The sequence below is a fragment of the Mus caroli genome, unplaced genomic scaffold (genome assembly GCF_978045245.1).
Source record: "Mus caroli unplaced genomic scaffold, Mus_caroli_1 scaffold_1, whole genome shotgun sequence".
Classification (NCBI taxonomy): Eukaryota; Metazoa; Chordata; class Mammalia; order Rodentia; family Muridae; genus Mus; species Mus caroli.
The window spans coordinates 40,966,266-40,982,136 of record NW_028227256.1 but is presented as its reverse complement, the minus strand read 5'-3'; the positions used below and the strand labels follow the sequence as shown (position 1 = coordinate 40,982,136).

General features: G+C 38.9%; 1 protein-coding gene across 3 annotated transcripts in view; it reads right to left on the bottom strand.

Moving 5' to 3' along the window:
• Tpp2 (tripeptidyl peptidase 2) overlaps positions 1-14,198 on the bottom strand; it is a 70,950-nt gene extending 56,752 nt beyond the window's left edge. For all 3 annotated transcript variants that reach the window (XR_015046958.1, XM_021178932.3, XM_021179004.3), the window contains exons 1-2: positions 13,807-14,198; positions 7,665-7,793 (exon numbers count right to left, since the gene is read on the bottom strand). Coding sequence is in view for 2 of the 3 variants with exons in the window: in XM_021178932.3 (XP_021034591.1) it covers positions 7,665-7,793; positions 13,807-13,971 (294 nt within the window). In the remaining variant the exon portion in view is untranslated. The remainder of the gene's footprint in view (positions 1-7,664; positions 7,794-13,806) is intronic.
• Between the last annotated feature and the right edge of the window lie 1,673 nt (positions 14,199-15,871).

The following is a 15,871-nucleotide window of genomic DNA, read 5'->3' as shown; positions in this document are numbered from 1 at the left end:
TCTAATGTTTTTGGAAGCAAATATACCAGTTGCAAGACACAGTTTAAAGAAAGTTGATAGATACAGCAAAGCAAGGAAGCACTCCAAAGAAGAGGGAAGACTGGGGTGACTCAAAAGTGAGGTGGCAAACCTTGACACTATCGCTGATGCCAAGAAGCGCTTGCTGACAGGAGCCTGGTATGGCTGTTCCCTGAGAGGCTCTGCCAGCACCAGACCAATACAGATGCAAATACTCACAGGCAACCATCAGACAAGCCTGGTGACCCCAATGGAAGAGCTAGGGGAGGGACTGAAGGAGCTGAGGGGGATTGCAACCCCATAGAAAGAACAATATCAACTAATCAGACCACTCCGAGCTCCCAGGGAATAAACCCCCAAAGAGTATACATGGAGGGACCAATGGCTCCAGACACATATATACCACAGGATGGCCTTATCTGCCATCAGTGGGAGGGGAGGCCGTTGGTTCTGCGGGATGTTTGATGTCCCAGCATAGGAGGATGCTAGAGCAGTGAGGCAGGAGTGGGTGAGTGGGTGGAGGAGCTCCCTCATAGAGGCAAAGGTGGTGGAGGTGGGGGTGGGATGGGGGAATTGTGGAGAGGTAACTGGGAAAGGGGATATCATTTAAAATGTAAATGAATAAAATGATTAATAATAAAAAACATTAAAAAGTGAGTTAGCAGCACTGTAGTGCTAACATATATGCCTTAGACATTTCTATGAATATTTATGAGGTGGGTGGGATATTCATGGGGTAAGGAGATCATCTTCTCTTCCCAAATCTTGGAAACACAAAACCAGAAAATAAGTGAAATAATGAAGCTAGGGTCTTTTGAGGATGCAGGCCCTTCATTAGTGCATGCATGGGAAAATACCCTTGAATGTTAGTTTCTGATATACTGAGAACACCCTATCTATCACAGTGGGAACAACTAATCTATCAGCAGCTTCAAGGTCATTTAATCACAATGGAGCATTATGAAAATTCAAATGCCAAGATACATCCAGAGTTTCTTAGTTAACTCCCTTTGAGACTGGCTCAAATCTTGTTCATGACTGTTCTCATGTTCTCTGTTGGTTGATACATTCTACCTCTCCAGGGTTAAGATCATCTGTTATTTAAAGCTTAATTTATCATGAAATATGGGATTTGCAATAGACAGGCAGGCTGCTCAGAGAACATCTCCCTGGCTGTCTAGCTCTTACCACTCATGTTGATCTTCTACCAGAGAAGCTAAGAGTCATAACTCTATGACTTATATGAGTAAGAGCAATGAGCACCAACTATTTTAGAATCCCAAAGTTTATTCCTATTCACCCTAAGTATAAAAACCTGTTATGTATGCACTAAATATAAATACAGAGTTGAACTACTAACAACTCACTCCTGGCCGGCTCACACCCTTAATTCCACACTTGAAAGCAGAGGTAGGTGGATCTCTGTGAGTTTGAGGCCATCCTGGTTTACATAGTTCCAGAATAGCCAGAGATACAGACAGAGACCCTGTTTTTAAAAACAACAACAAAAAAAAGTAAAAAAGAATCCTCACTTGTCTCACTTGTATAGTATCACTCCTCAGCTTATTCCCATGTTCCATAGGAATTATTTCCCAGGTAGAAAACTTTTGGGTGAAAATTTCACACAATTAGATGTATGAAAATTATTAAGATGCCTATGTTTTAACTAAAACTTTATGTATCAATCGGCTGTCTAATGAACCCCATCCATCTTCTTCAGAAAACATGTTCTTCATAGTCTTGCAGTGCTCCTGACATAACAAAAAAGTATTGCCATTGTACATGTACCTTTGTGACCTCTGCCTAGGAACAACTTCAAAATATTCAAAAGGCCCTGAAATGTAACAAATTAAGACTCTCAAGCCATTAGACATGTTTAATCACACTACCTAGCATATATGACACAATGACAATAATTCAGTTGTTGATTTATATTTAACTATAAATAAAACAAAAAAATGTACATGATCCATGGGATCATATACATCTTAAAATTTATGACTATACGTTTTCCTTAAAGGTAGACTACTTTAAAAAATTATACAAAAAAAATCTCAGAGAATTAAAGTCATGCTATCTAAACTTAGGCAATTATGAAATGCCATTTCATATATTTAGTTCATATTTTGAAGCTCTGTGTGATACCTTTAAGAAGCAAAAGTTCAAACTACATATCATAATTACAATGATTTTCTTCTGTTTGTAATGTGTGTGTGTGTGGGGGGGGGGGTTATGCCCATGTTGCACATATGGAGCACATGGAGGCTAAAGGTTGATGGAGAATTCCTCTATTGCTCTTCATCTTGTTTTTTGAGACAGTCTCTGCCTAAACTGAAGCTCAAAGGTTAGCTGACCACTGAGATCCACGGATTCTACTAATTCTACTACTAATTCTACTTTCAAGCGCTGACATTATAAGCATATGTTACCACACCTCAATTTTACATAGGTGCTGGGATCTGAACTCAGGTTTTCATACTCATATAATAGATATTTTATCTACTTAGCTATCTCCCCAGGTCCCCACCGCTGTCTCTTCTTTTAAAGATAATATATTGTTTTGTATGTAAATCCACTTTGCCTGGAACTCAAAATCCCTATGTCTGGAGTACATAATCTCTTTAATTACAAATTACAGTTCATTTCTGAAACTCTTAAAGAGATGTCCCTAATAAATCGGATGATTTTCTCAATGAATCAAGTGTCATCATGACCATGATGTTATTTCAGTCTTTCCAGCTTTATAATAGCAACACATCCTTGTATACTCAGATTCTATCTGCTCTGGCTATACTATATCTAGTACCACTATTCTGTATGCCTACATTAGCTTTTTAAAAGATTTGTCAATATTTGAGACTAAATATAGATGATTTTAAAAAATGTTTAACTTAGTGTGTTAAAGTGAAAACAGCATGGTGTTCCCTTTCAAAATGCTTCTAATGTTAGAATGGAGTAGAAAAACTACTGGAAAACCACAGGACAAAAAGAACTAAACTTTAATTTTTTTCAAACCTTACTTTTAATGTTAGTTCTTAAATGTTGTAACCTCCCTTGTATCCACCCACCAGAGGTAGTGGGAAAGAAAGGATGGGAGGGAGTGGGGGGAAGTGGACCTGTTTAGAAAGGTTCTTTGGAGCAACTCCCATCTGTGTTGTCTGGAAATCATCAGTTCACTTTACAAGTTAGCAGCGGCAGCTCAATCCACTCACAAACACTTCACGGATACAGCAGCAGTCCAGTTCGGGTACAGTCAGCTTAGCAACATGACCTAACAGACAGCCAGGCCTTAGCCTCAGCTCTGGTGATCAGGAGGGACCAGGAAGAACACCAGAAGAAGTTCTTGGCTATGCCAGAGAAGACCCACACTGAACAGCTAGCTGTACCAGCAAGCCAAGCACCTTTCCATCATTCCATCAAGTCCTATTTATATCCTCCAAAGATCACATGTTCTCAGCACCTGTCTTGCCTTAGTATGTGCATCCAATCAGCTCCATTCCAAGGACTCCAGATAAATGGAGCTCAACTACGAAGTGTAAGATGGACCAATACATGCATGTTGTTAGCAAAGAATCCTTCACGTGTTTGCTTTAATAGAACATCCTCTCCCCTGTGTCTGCTTCATAGAAATGTTCCTTCACAAGTCTGCCTTAGTCTTTCACGCCTGTGCCCACTTTAAGGAAACTTGCCTTCACATGTTTGCCCCAGCAAAACACTATCCAACTGACTACAAAGAGTCCTTAAGTTTTCACTTCATACAGGTGTGCCCAACCTTTTGCTATTGCTAACGCAACACTGTTGTATACAAAGTTCACAACCCAGAATCCACCCTACCCCCAGGCCTCACTGGATACCTTACATAAATCTTTCTCTTGGGTCACACCAATAGCTCTCTCTTGGCTGAAATGCCTCCTGTGTGCCTCAGGTTGGACACACCTGCTAACACACTTTGAAGATTGCAATGTAAAAATAAAGACAAGAGTATTACTGGGGAACTAATGGAATGTTAATGTGATGTTGGCACATGGGCTACTCTTACGGGAAAAATAGGACACCAACTTCAAACTAAGCATAAAAACCACTTCCAGTCAAATTCTCTAGAACAAGTAAGAAAAAACACAATTTTCTAGGAATACAGTTACAAACTTAATTAACTTAAAGAGTTTTCATTCATTAAATATGTATATATATGTAAAATTGGTATGTAAAAATTGAAAATTTCAAGTATAAAATAGGAAATGGATATATTTTAAAAAAGAAAAAACTCACCAGTCAAAAAGCAATGAACAACTTAGCAGTATTTTTTTTTTTGAGCTTTTCTGACTTTTTTTTTTAATTAGGTATTTTCTTCATTTACATTTCAAATGCTATCCCAAAAGTCCCACACACCCTCCCCCACCCACTCCCACTTCTTGGCCCTGGTGTTCCCCTGTACTGAGGCATATTAAGTTTGCAAGACCAAGGGCCTCTCTTTCCAATGATGGCCGACTAGGCCATCTTCTGCTCACTCTGGTTTCTCTTCAGATCATATAAATCTTTCGCCTTTTTTTGGTGTTTTGAGACAGGGTTTCTCTGTATAGCCTGGGCTGTCCTGGAACTTACTCTGTAGACCAGGCTGGCCTCGAACTCAGAAATTCGCCTGCCTCTACCTCCCAAGTGCTGGGATTAAAGGCGTGGGTCACCACCGCCCGGCCAACTTAGCAGTATTAAAAAACAAAAAACGAAAAAACAGAAAAATGAAAAAGGTAAATGAACTTTAATAGCACTATGAGGTGACCTAAAAGCCTAACTCTGTGGGAAAAAAATGACTGATTTCATTATATAAATGCAAATTAAACCTACAAAATGATTCACTGATATTACCATCCTATTTTTAAAAACTGAAAAAAGGTCTGAAAATTCCAAGTATTAGAAGTTAATAGTAGGCAAGGCATGGTAGAATATATTCGTTATCCCCAAATTTGGTAGGTGGAGGCAGGACTATCAGAAGAGTTCAAGGCCAGCTAAATGATACAGCTGTTACCCATGACCGAGTAAAGCTGTATCTCCATGACTCAGCAATTCTATTTCTGCCATGTCCTGGAAACATCTGCACAAAGGTACAGGAACTGTGCCTAATGCTTTTGAAATACCTGTTAGCTAACAGTTCCAAACTGTAAGAAACAGTTTAATATAGCAAAGCAAATAGAATATGCTGTATAGAAACCATAACATACTGCTCAACAGGGAAACTGAACTATTGTTACAACAATAATAAAGGCCAGTCTTAAGACTCTCAAATCTTGAAAACATCAACAACAGGAAGAACTGACATAGAAATGAAGACATTAATGAAAGGCTGGTTAAATTAAATAATGTATTTTATATACCTGTACAATGAAGAAAAAGAAATGATTATCACGTAAGTTTAAAAGGGTCGTGATCTGGAAGAAGAGAGTAAGAAGGACTGTACAGAGGATTATCACCTATAGACAATGGCTACCAATGTGTTCAAAGCATTACCTTGTACCTGGTCTTAAACTACAAGATGAGGTTCTGTTGGTTGTTTAAGGGTATTTGGAAGAAGGAGAAAGAGAGACAGATATTTACTTCATTATAGCACATGGCTAAGTCAAAGAAACTTATTGTGCTACTTTCAGTAAACTCTTTAGGTTTACTCTTTAGAACTTAGGAGATCCAAGTAGCCATGGTACCAGTGACTAATAATTATTCCTTCCTGACTACTGAAAAACATCTGTAAGTGCATTATACATGGATGAAGAAGGAAAGGCTGGCAGAAAAGTCAGTATGAAATGCAGTTAGTTTCCACCATTCCATTGCACAAGCTATCATCAGCAGACACATCCCAACGTAGACTCATAAGATGGTTTAGATGCCAACTTCCTGGAGAATGTGCAGAGCAAATGCAGCAATGAAACACACTGAATATCAGACTGCATGTGGGTAAAAAGCAAAATTATCAGCCTTAATTGATTTATCTTATTTAGTAAGGAATGATATATTACACATAATTTCTTGTAGCCTCCCTCAGCCTTGAAGCAGGCTGAGCCAGACTTTGACCTTGCTGCCACTACGGAGATTACCTAGGGTAGAGCCTTCTGATCTTGATGGCTCTTATTTGCTCTTCTCCAAGACTCGCTTCCTGCAGAAAGGTCCTTGGGACGTTCCGAAACACACCCTGTAAATCGCCTATGGGCTGGCTTCAGGCACCAAGAAGGGGCTGGTGGGGATGGGCCTACCTACCCTCTTTATAAGCACAGACTCTCAGTAAACTTCAGAGGCTTTGAACAGCAAGGTTTGTCTTGGCCCCGTTCTTTTCTCGCTGTCTGATCTCTTTCAGCCCCGGCCCGCCTTTCAGGGGAACCCAGTTCACGTGGCCGCAGGCGGCTACAATTTCTACCTTTTGAGCACTAGTGACAACAGTTTCTATGGTTTATTTAAAGTTTAAGTGTTTACCGCTATCAAAAAATTAGCAACTAAGAATAATTATGTAGATTAAATCTGCAAGGCTCACTAGAAATGTGATTTACTGTCTTAGAATAAACAAACTAATGCATTTCAAACTAAGTCTGCTTGTTTTAAAAGATTAAAAAAAATCATTTCTAAATCTATTTTTTATTGTCATCCTCTAAATCTATTAACCAGTAACTCATGAATACCAAGGACAAAATTAAAACAAAGCCATCATTTAAATTGATCAGTATTAGGGTCTAAATATTTCTTCATAGTCAGGGTCACTGAGAAAAAGATGAAGGCAAAACTGTATAGGTGGTTACTTTCTGTTTTTCTATTTAAAAGTTAAAACCATTTGTTGCGCTCAATTAAAGAAAACAATCCCTACTATAAGTACTTTCTTGAACAAATAACTTCTAAGATGGCCCTCATGATCCACATCTTACTATGTGCATGCATGCATGCAGCTATGAGATACCTCTTCCATGTGTCAGATTATTTACTGACCAATTTCCAATAAGTAGAATACAAGGAAGAGATGGACTGTCACTTGTAAGCTAACCTTATAAAAAGACCAAGACTTTCACCTTACTTACTTTCTCACACCTCTTGCCCTGAGAGAACGTAGCTACACTACAAAACAGCTATGTGGAGACGACCATGTGGCAAAGAAACAAGACATAGTAGTGTTGCAGCTTTAATCCCAGCACTTGGAAGGCAAAAAGGAGACAGATCTAATCTGAGGCCAGCCTGGTCTACCTAGAATTTCAGGATGGCAAGGACTACATAGAGAGACCCTGTCTCAAACAAAACAAAACAAAACAAAACAAAACAAAACAAAACATCCATGCAACAGCTTAACTTCCCAATGCACCTAAGCTAACTAAGCCTTTAAATAAAAGCACAGGCTTGGGCAGCAATTTACAACTTCATTAGAAATCCGCAATATATACATCCATCAAGATCACACCTAGGCTCCTAGAACACAATAATGGAACATCTCCTTATTTTAAACCATGGGGTTTGGAAATAATTCGCTTGCAAGTAACAGGTAAAGACTACTATACTGCTTAGGTTTAAAAAAACAAAACAAAACAAAACAAAACAAAACATGTTTTGAGGCAACATTACAAAAAGAGGGAGAGAAAAGAACAAACAAAAAACACATTCAGTAAGAAGAGAAATGTTCCAACCTTAAGCACTCTTCCAGAAAGACCAATAATTTCACCATCTTTTGGTTCTACTTCTGTAGCAGTATTTACATCACCACTTCCTGTTGTATCAATGATATCAATGATTTTTGGTTTTCCATCAGTTGTAACCTAAAAATTGAGGCAAATAAAATATTAGTTATTGTCTTTAAAGAAAGCAATGCAAATCCCTATGTACATATATATAAATATAATTGCCTCTGAAAAAATTATATTAAAACTTTAATTATAATAAATACTAATGTATTAAGTATAATAAATACTAATGAAAAAAATTAGTCATGGAAACAATATACAACTCAAGTGGTTTCATTTATTTCTTTAATATTTACAACCTTTGAGGTGTTGGATATAGCAGCTGACAGTACACAAAAATCCCTTAGATATTGCAGAGTGAGGAAGTAGACAAATATATAAAGATGTAATATACTGAGAGAAATTAAACAAGAAGACAAGAGTGGTACGGACTTTTCTATTTTAAGTTGGTTGGTTAAAGAAGGCCTTGCTGAGGTGAATTCTGAGCAAATATCTGGAAAATGTGAGCTTCAGAATAGAAAGAAAATAGTATTTCATTCCTGAATGTCACACTAGTACTTGAAATTTACTAAGTTCCAAGTTCAAAGGTAGCACACTCCCAAATGTGTTTTTCTTCAAATGCTATTAGGTATCATCATAGACACAGTTGTTCAAGCCAGAAACAGAAGTGCTTCTCTGTTATCTAGCTTACACCTTGCATCGCAGCTAAGATGCAACTTCCTCTAACAAAATTTAAATCTATTTTTCTACTTTTTATCACCATTGTGCCAACTTGACAAACCAATAGCATTTCTTCCTTTTGTAAAGCATGTATCAGCTTCTTAAACTGAGTTGAAAATCACTCTTTGTGAGGGTCCTGTAACAATCTCATGTGGTGTCACAAAAAAAAAAAAAAAAAAAAAACCCTGGCAATAGTAAAAGGTCACTAATATACAACAACTAAAACTTAATTCAAAACTACGTGTGTAATGAATCCACCGTGTTTGTGGCAGCACTTAAGGCCAGCTGCACTGTATAAACATTGTGGACTTGGCTTTAAACAGTCAACATACATACTTTGTACTGTGCAGGCCATTGTACCACAAAGTTCATTGGATACTTCTTTGAAACACCTCAGGCTGACTTGACCCTACTGTAGTCTACAGACTGTAATATTTTTACTGCATGACATTTTCTACTCTTAGAGAAACCTAATGGTTCGATTACCAAAAAATAAAACTTGTAATATTTTCCATCATTCCTCAGCACATAAATATCAAATTAAAAGTTGATCACCCTTTCAGAAAAAAACTCTCCAATGATTATTTAATATATCCTAAACTTGATTCTCATACTATTTATTTTTCACTTCATAGGACATAATCCAACTTGTAATGAATACACCTTAGGGGACTCTCATCAGTTTCTTCTATTAGAGTTTAGTTCTAAGGGCACAGGTGCTATCTCCGTGCAATTCAACTTGCCAACATACATTCAACAACAGTGCTTTGCTTTTTTTTTACTACTGAGTGATCCAACATTGATTACTTAGCATTAGCTCTAATTTTGGTAAGGTATGTTTCTTTATTAGCCATAAACTTTCATGAGAGACACAACATTATTGCTACAAGCAACCATAGTAGCATACTTTCATTGAGCAATTGATGAGCTCTTTTGGGCTTATTTTTGAAGGCAAGTTGTTGCATTCAATATATACTTAAGGAAAACACAATATATACTTAAGGAACTTCAATACTAATTTCCACAGTGGCTGTTCTAATATATATTTCCACCCAGAATATATAAATATCTTCTTTGCAGTCCCAATTTATCGGCATCTATTGCTTTCTTGATGATAGAAATTCTGAGTTGGTTAAGCTGAAATCTCAATACAGCATTTGTTGCTCTGATGGCTAAGGATGCTAAATAGTTTTTCATTATTTATTAAAAAGTCAAATATTTTTAAAATCACATTTATTTTGTATGTATGGGTATGGTGTGAGAACAAGAATGGCACAGAGTTTGAGTATAAGTCAGATGACAACTTGTAGGAATTGGTTCTCTCTTTCTACCATGTGGGTCATGGAGATTCAACTCACTGTCAGGATTGACAGCAGCCATAGTTATTCAATGAGCCAACTCAAAAGCCCTGTTCTTTTGAGAGCTAACTTTTTTCCCATTTATTACTTGATGTCTTTTGGGATATACATATATAAAACTGTCATGAAAAACCCATCGTTTTGTACACACACACACACATATATATATATATATATATATATATATATATATTCACATACTGGTTAAAAACTGTATTTGCGTGTACATACACCTGCACACACACAAACTAGCTGGAATAAGGCATGGAAACACAAAGTCTGAAAAAAGAAAAGAAAAAAGAAAAATACCAATGTCAAAAATTATCAAAAATTAACAACCACAAACTCTTTAGACTTTTCTTCAACCTAGAAAGGTCCATAAGTCTTTAAAATCATGGCTAATGGCCATTACTACTGAGTCTTTTTACCACTATGAATCTTTTCTCCCACACAAAGTATTTCCTCTATAGCATATGCAAAGCTTTGTATTTAACATATACTCAAGGAAGAAGTGACTCATATAGGAGGACAGAATTTATTTTCTTGATAGGGCAAAGAAGGTACAGCTGGTGGATCCCACACCAAACTCTTTGTCCTGTCACCTTGAAAAACCGAGAGCCGGCCATTGGTGGCACAGGACTTTAATCCCAGCACTCGGGAGGCAGAGGCAGGCGGATTTCTGAGTTCAAGGTCAGACTGGTCTACAGTCAGTTCCAGGACAGCCAGGGCTACACAGAGAAACCCTGACTCGAAAAACCAAAAAAAAAAAAAACAAAAAACCCAAAAAACAAAAAATTGAGAGCATGATGGTATGAAGCTCCAAAGGGCCTGACAGGTTCAGCTATTCTTTTTATGAACAACAATTCTTTAGTTTTTTAAGTATTTATACTAGAAGACTTATGATAACCAGAAGGCTCAATACCACAAATCAGGAAAAAAGGTAAGTATCAAAATCATATTAAACTAGTAAAATAAATCCTCATTATCAGTATGTGAGAAAAGACAATAAGAGAAAAAAAAAGCCAGACGGAATTTAATGGTTTATTTACCATGTACTATTTCCATAAGTTTTACTTACAAGAAGTGACCTGCACTTCACACACTCTCTCTCTCACACACACACACACACACAGCAAGCAAAATACATATGCACAAATTTTAAATTTCTTGTCCACTCCACTGGAGGTTTTTCAAAGAGACCACAAAATTGAGGGATAGAAAAGAATGTAAAGGCAAAATCACATGAAAATTTTGCAGTAGAGCTTTGGGATAAGAAGGAAATACAATTGGTAATAGTGGAAATATTTTCTCTGAAGCCACAGACCTTAACAGTAGAGCAGGCAAAGGGCTGAATTAAATCAGTGATGTCTTAAAAGAATGAAGCAGCAGCTTGCAAGTGACTATAGAAAACTGTTGGGCAATTTAAACACCACATGCAAACACACGTATTAGAACCTGAGACATCTGGGTACCTGGGAAAGAGAGAAATCAAATATTCAAGAGAGAAGTATAGGAGTGAAGGGTGTTGCTGAGGCTACACCAAAGGTTAGAGTTAGTAGAGGAAATATAATAAAATTTGAAATTTTAGAGTTTTATTAAAAAAGCAAACTGACTTTGCTTTGAGCAAAGATGTTGATCCTTGGTTTGCTTTTGATAAACAGTAGGTTTGGAAAAGCAAAGCATGGGTCAGTGGTGAGATTAGTGGCAGTGAGCACTGCTTCTGTGTATATATATATATATATGGCTTAAACCAAATTTGATCTTGTCAGGAAACCCACTCATGATCTCAGTCAGTTTTCCTGTCATTTTCACCACGTCTAACAGTCACAGTTTGCAGGACTTCATTATTCAATGGAATTGAAGCCACATAGTAGGTACTTGAATGCTTGCTGAGAGAATATTAAACATTTAGGTAATTATTAATCTCCTCATGCAGTCTGTATACAGGAGTGTGCTATCACACCTGACTCTGCCCTCTACTTTGAATACACCCAAAAAGCTGTGACAAAAAAGGACTTGGTCTACGGAAGTTAAAGGAGGAGACACAGGCTGGTTCCTCCAAGTTCTCATTTGTAACCTCTAGTCCTTTACATAGATCCCATTTGGCAACTCAAATAGCCAGATAGGCCTCCTTCTCTTTTTATTTCTATTTGCTTTTTAACCTTAATGATGTACACACAGAGCTACAAAATAATTTCCTCAGGTAAGAAAAAAAAAATATCAAAGTCACCCATGTAAGTTCCTTGCTGAATTTAAACAAAAGATCAGGTTTAGAATCTGAGAATAAATGCTGGATGATCTTATCTTATGTTTTCTTTTGGTTCAATGTTTTATTGACTAAATATTAATGTTTGTGTAAATATCAAGCATATTTTCCCTTCAGACAATGACCCAACATGAACTCCTTCTGCTAGCATTTAGTGTTTATTCAGGACTTTTAAAAAAAAAAAAAAGTATTTAACACTTTAGCACTGTAAAATCGTGTGTAGTTGACTGTCTCAATTATCAAGTAATCCTATGGGGTAAAAACTGTTACTTTACAGAAACAAAGTACTCTGCTAACCAGAACCAAAAATTCTACACATGTCCACTGAGTAGTACTATGCCAAAATCTTCGGGATTTTCTGAACCTCTAACGCTAAGAATCAGTGAGCCACCTACCCTAGTTGTTCTCCCACACCCTACAAAAAGTAAACACACACTCCTGTGTATTGGGAAGCACTTCCACTGTGTAATAAATTCACAACGTGTCATTGCTGTTACCAAGTTTTAAACCTTTGCAATTACTATTAATAAAATAACTGTAGTCACCAGGAGGGCACTCATACTTGAACTTCTTAATCAGAGACTCTGACACTGTGTGTGCTTCAGGGCACAGGTGTGCACCAGAAAGGGGAAGAAGTAACAAACGCTTGGAAGCAGGATTCCCTGAGAGTCCCAGAGTGTCCACACAGGCTTCTTTCCTATCCTTTCCAATAACCTCTAACATGTACGTCAATTGTCTTCCCATCCATTTATGTCAATTATTAGGCAGCACAATGAAAAAACTAAAGATTGGAGGAAACAAATCAAGGGCTAGGAAGAGAAGAATTAGTATCCCTCTTTTGTGAGGAACAAGGATAAGATGGTATCAATGTAAGCTAATCTATCTATTTGATAGATAAACTGACCAAGGACCGAAAAGAGGGTAAATAAGCTCTAGTTTTAGTCAGATAAGATCTTCAACAAAGGTTAGAGAGTACTTATGAGGGGGTTTTAGTAAGAGGCTAGTTTAAACACAGAATACATTTTATTCAGGCATTTTTTTTAACATTAGTAAGGTCCCTGCTCTTAAAGACTTCTAACTTGAATAAAGGAAAATGAAGTCATTTTTAGGAAGTCATAATCAAAGTATGTTCTCTTACGTTTAGAGGCGTTTAAAATGCACATTTTCATAAGGCCTGAAAAGTTCGCCCGAAACAAACTAGTCGGGCCTTTTGAAAGAAAAGAAAGAAAAAAAAAAAAAAAAAAAAAAAAAAAAGGACTAACCCAGGATTTTTCAAGGACCCTGAACAAATACCAGCAAATACCTTAAAAATAGAACAAAAGTATCAGAAGAAACCATTCCGGAAGCGGACTGGGTCGAATTCTGGGAACTCACTTTGCTGGCCTTGCCAAAACGAATATCTCTTAAACATCACTAAGGATTTCTTCAAGGCTGTTACCCCTATCGTTGGTGCCCCCCCCCCACGCTCCCGCGCCCCCCAGACCTATAAAACTGTAAAATTTTCCCATGCCGAGGTCGGGTGCGGACCCTGAAGAGGTGTGGGGCCTGGAACGCCCAGGCTGACCAGCAAAGCTTCCCCGCGGCCCCCGATCCCGAACAGCCACGCTGACCACACCGCTTTTGTGTGGAGAGGGAACGGGGCCTGGAGGTCGCCCAGAGCTGTCCGGGCCGCCCCGGCCCGTCCGGTCCCCGCCTTGTTCCAGGCTCGGCCCTCTGGGTTACGGGCCCTTGGGCGCCGCCTCACCTGCATGCCCGGGGCCCCGGGATCGACCCCTGTATCCAGGACGGCGATGAGCACCCCGCGCCCGTCATACTCCGGGTAGCGGCACAGGAAGGAGGAGGCCCCGGTCTCCTTCTTTGGTAGAAGACCGTGGAAAGGAAAGGGCTCCTCGGTCGCGGCGGTGGCCATGGACGCAAGCTGGAGGACAGACGAGGAAGAGGCAAACTGCCAGGCAGCGCGCGGACGAGCGGCGCGAGGACACCCGGCTACCGCGGGACGGAGGCGGAGAAGGGGCGGAGCATGGCCACCAGTACCCAATCGCGTGCGGTCAGAGGTATCTAGCCAATCATACGCTTCAACGTAAGCTAACGGCGCCGCTACGAGTCACGACGAGGGACTGTTACCCAGGCTGCAGAGCTGGGACGGAGTGTGCGCTGCTACGGATGACAACGCACTGGAGGGAGGTTCTTGAAGGATCTCTGCGGTGGGAAGAAACCCGGACTTGCCTTCCAAGCTGTCACTCTCCGTGAGAAGTAGCGAGAGGAACAGGCTGCCTGCCTGAGGTGTGGGATCCTCGCAACGCCGCCGAGGTTGGCTTAACCCGCTGCGGACCGGAAGCCTGTAAAGTCGAGCGCGGAAGTCTCAGATTTAGCGGCCCGGCCTTTCTGGCAGGGTGAGGTGCTGTTTAGTCAACAGGAAGTGGGTTGTCGGCTGTTTTGTCGCCAGAGTCCCCGAAGCAAACCACGTGACAGAAATGAGCTCCCTCCTCTCTTCGTGGCTTACTTACCCTTGGCATCCAGAATTTCAGAAAAATACCTGCCTTTTCTCCAGTGAAGTTCCTCTTTGTAACACAGTTATCGAGCCATAGTTTGCGGGGGTTTTCCCATTAGGATGCACAGTGACAGCAATCGTAAATGACATTTGAAATTTAAACTACACAGATTATCCAGTAACAAAGGTTGCCAACATTCATAATTAAGAATATTGTGGGGGTGAATTAATATTTTCCTATTTGTGACAAATCTACTCTGTACCAGTGAGAGATTCTGCACTTTTTTAGTGTGTAGTCTGCCTGGAGGCCTCTGAAATACTGAGCACCGAACCACAGCCATAAGTATGGTAATTCTTCTCTTTAGTGGCAGAGACTGCTGTGTCTACTCCAAAAGTCCCGGCAGCAAAAAGGCGCCCAGAGTAATCTTAATTATCCCATTGACAAACTCAAGAGACCTTACCACAGAGATGTCTTTAAATGCATAAGATGAAATATATAGGATCATACAGGAAGTAGACGGTGGAAAGATTTATAAAAACTTAATTTTTGTTGTATTGCAATAGTTTCATATATGTAAGTAATTACATATATGCTCTTTTTAAAATTAAATAACAGAGCCATCGTCAAGTCTAATAACTAATGTTATTTTTAAATTGGAAAACAATTGTAAATGACATTTGAAAATATCTAAACTACACAGTTTAACTAATAACAAAGGTTGCCTGTGTTCATAATTAAGAACATTTGGAGGATGAAAATAATTTTTCCTATTCAATCATGGGCCCTGTGCATTTCTATGGTCTCCAGTTTAAGAGGCAGGTTCATAGAATCCCGTGTATGCCATTTGTTTCAAACCATAGCATTTCCATTGACTCCTCATACTCTGTTCTAGTGTCTACAGTAATTCCTGACGATCCTCTTCAGTTTTTGTTCTTTCAGGTTGGAGGGAAAAGGTTAATGATTTCTTTATTCCCAACTATGTTTCATTTCCTTTAGGAAAGAATTGGAAAATACTTCAACTGTAAAGGAAAAAGAATGGCAAACTCTCCAGAGATGTTCATATTGAACATGAAGTGGCAGAATGCATTGACCCGCAGCTTCACCCAAGCCATGGCCCCACCACTTTATTTAACAAAGAGAAAATGGCTCTGATGGCCATGGGTTGCAGTACTTTTTACCCTGCTGTGTTGTGCTCACCAGTCAGAGTATGAATGCCTACTCAGTGCCTAGAATAGAACTGTCTATTATAACAACAAAGCAAAAGGATTTTTAAAAAATGATTTTCAAGTTTTTTGTGTTGTCTCCCACAATTTTTTT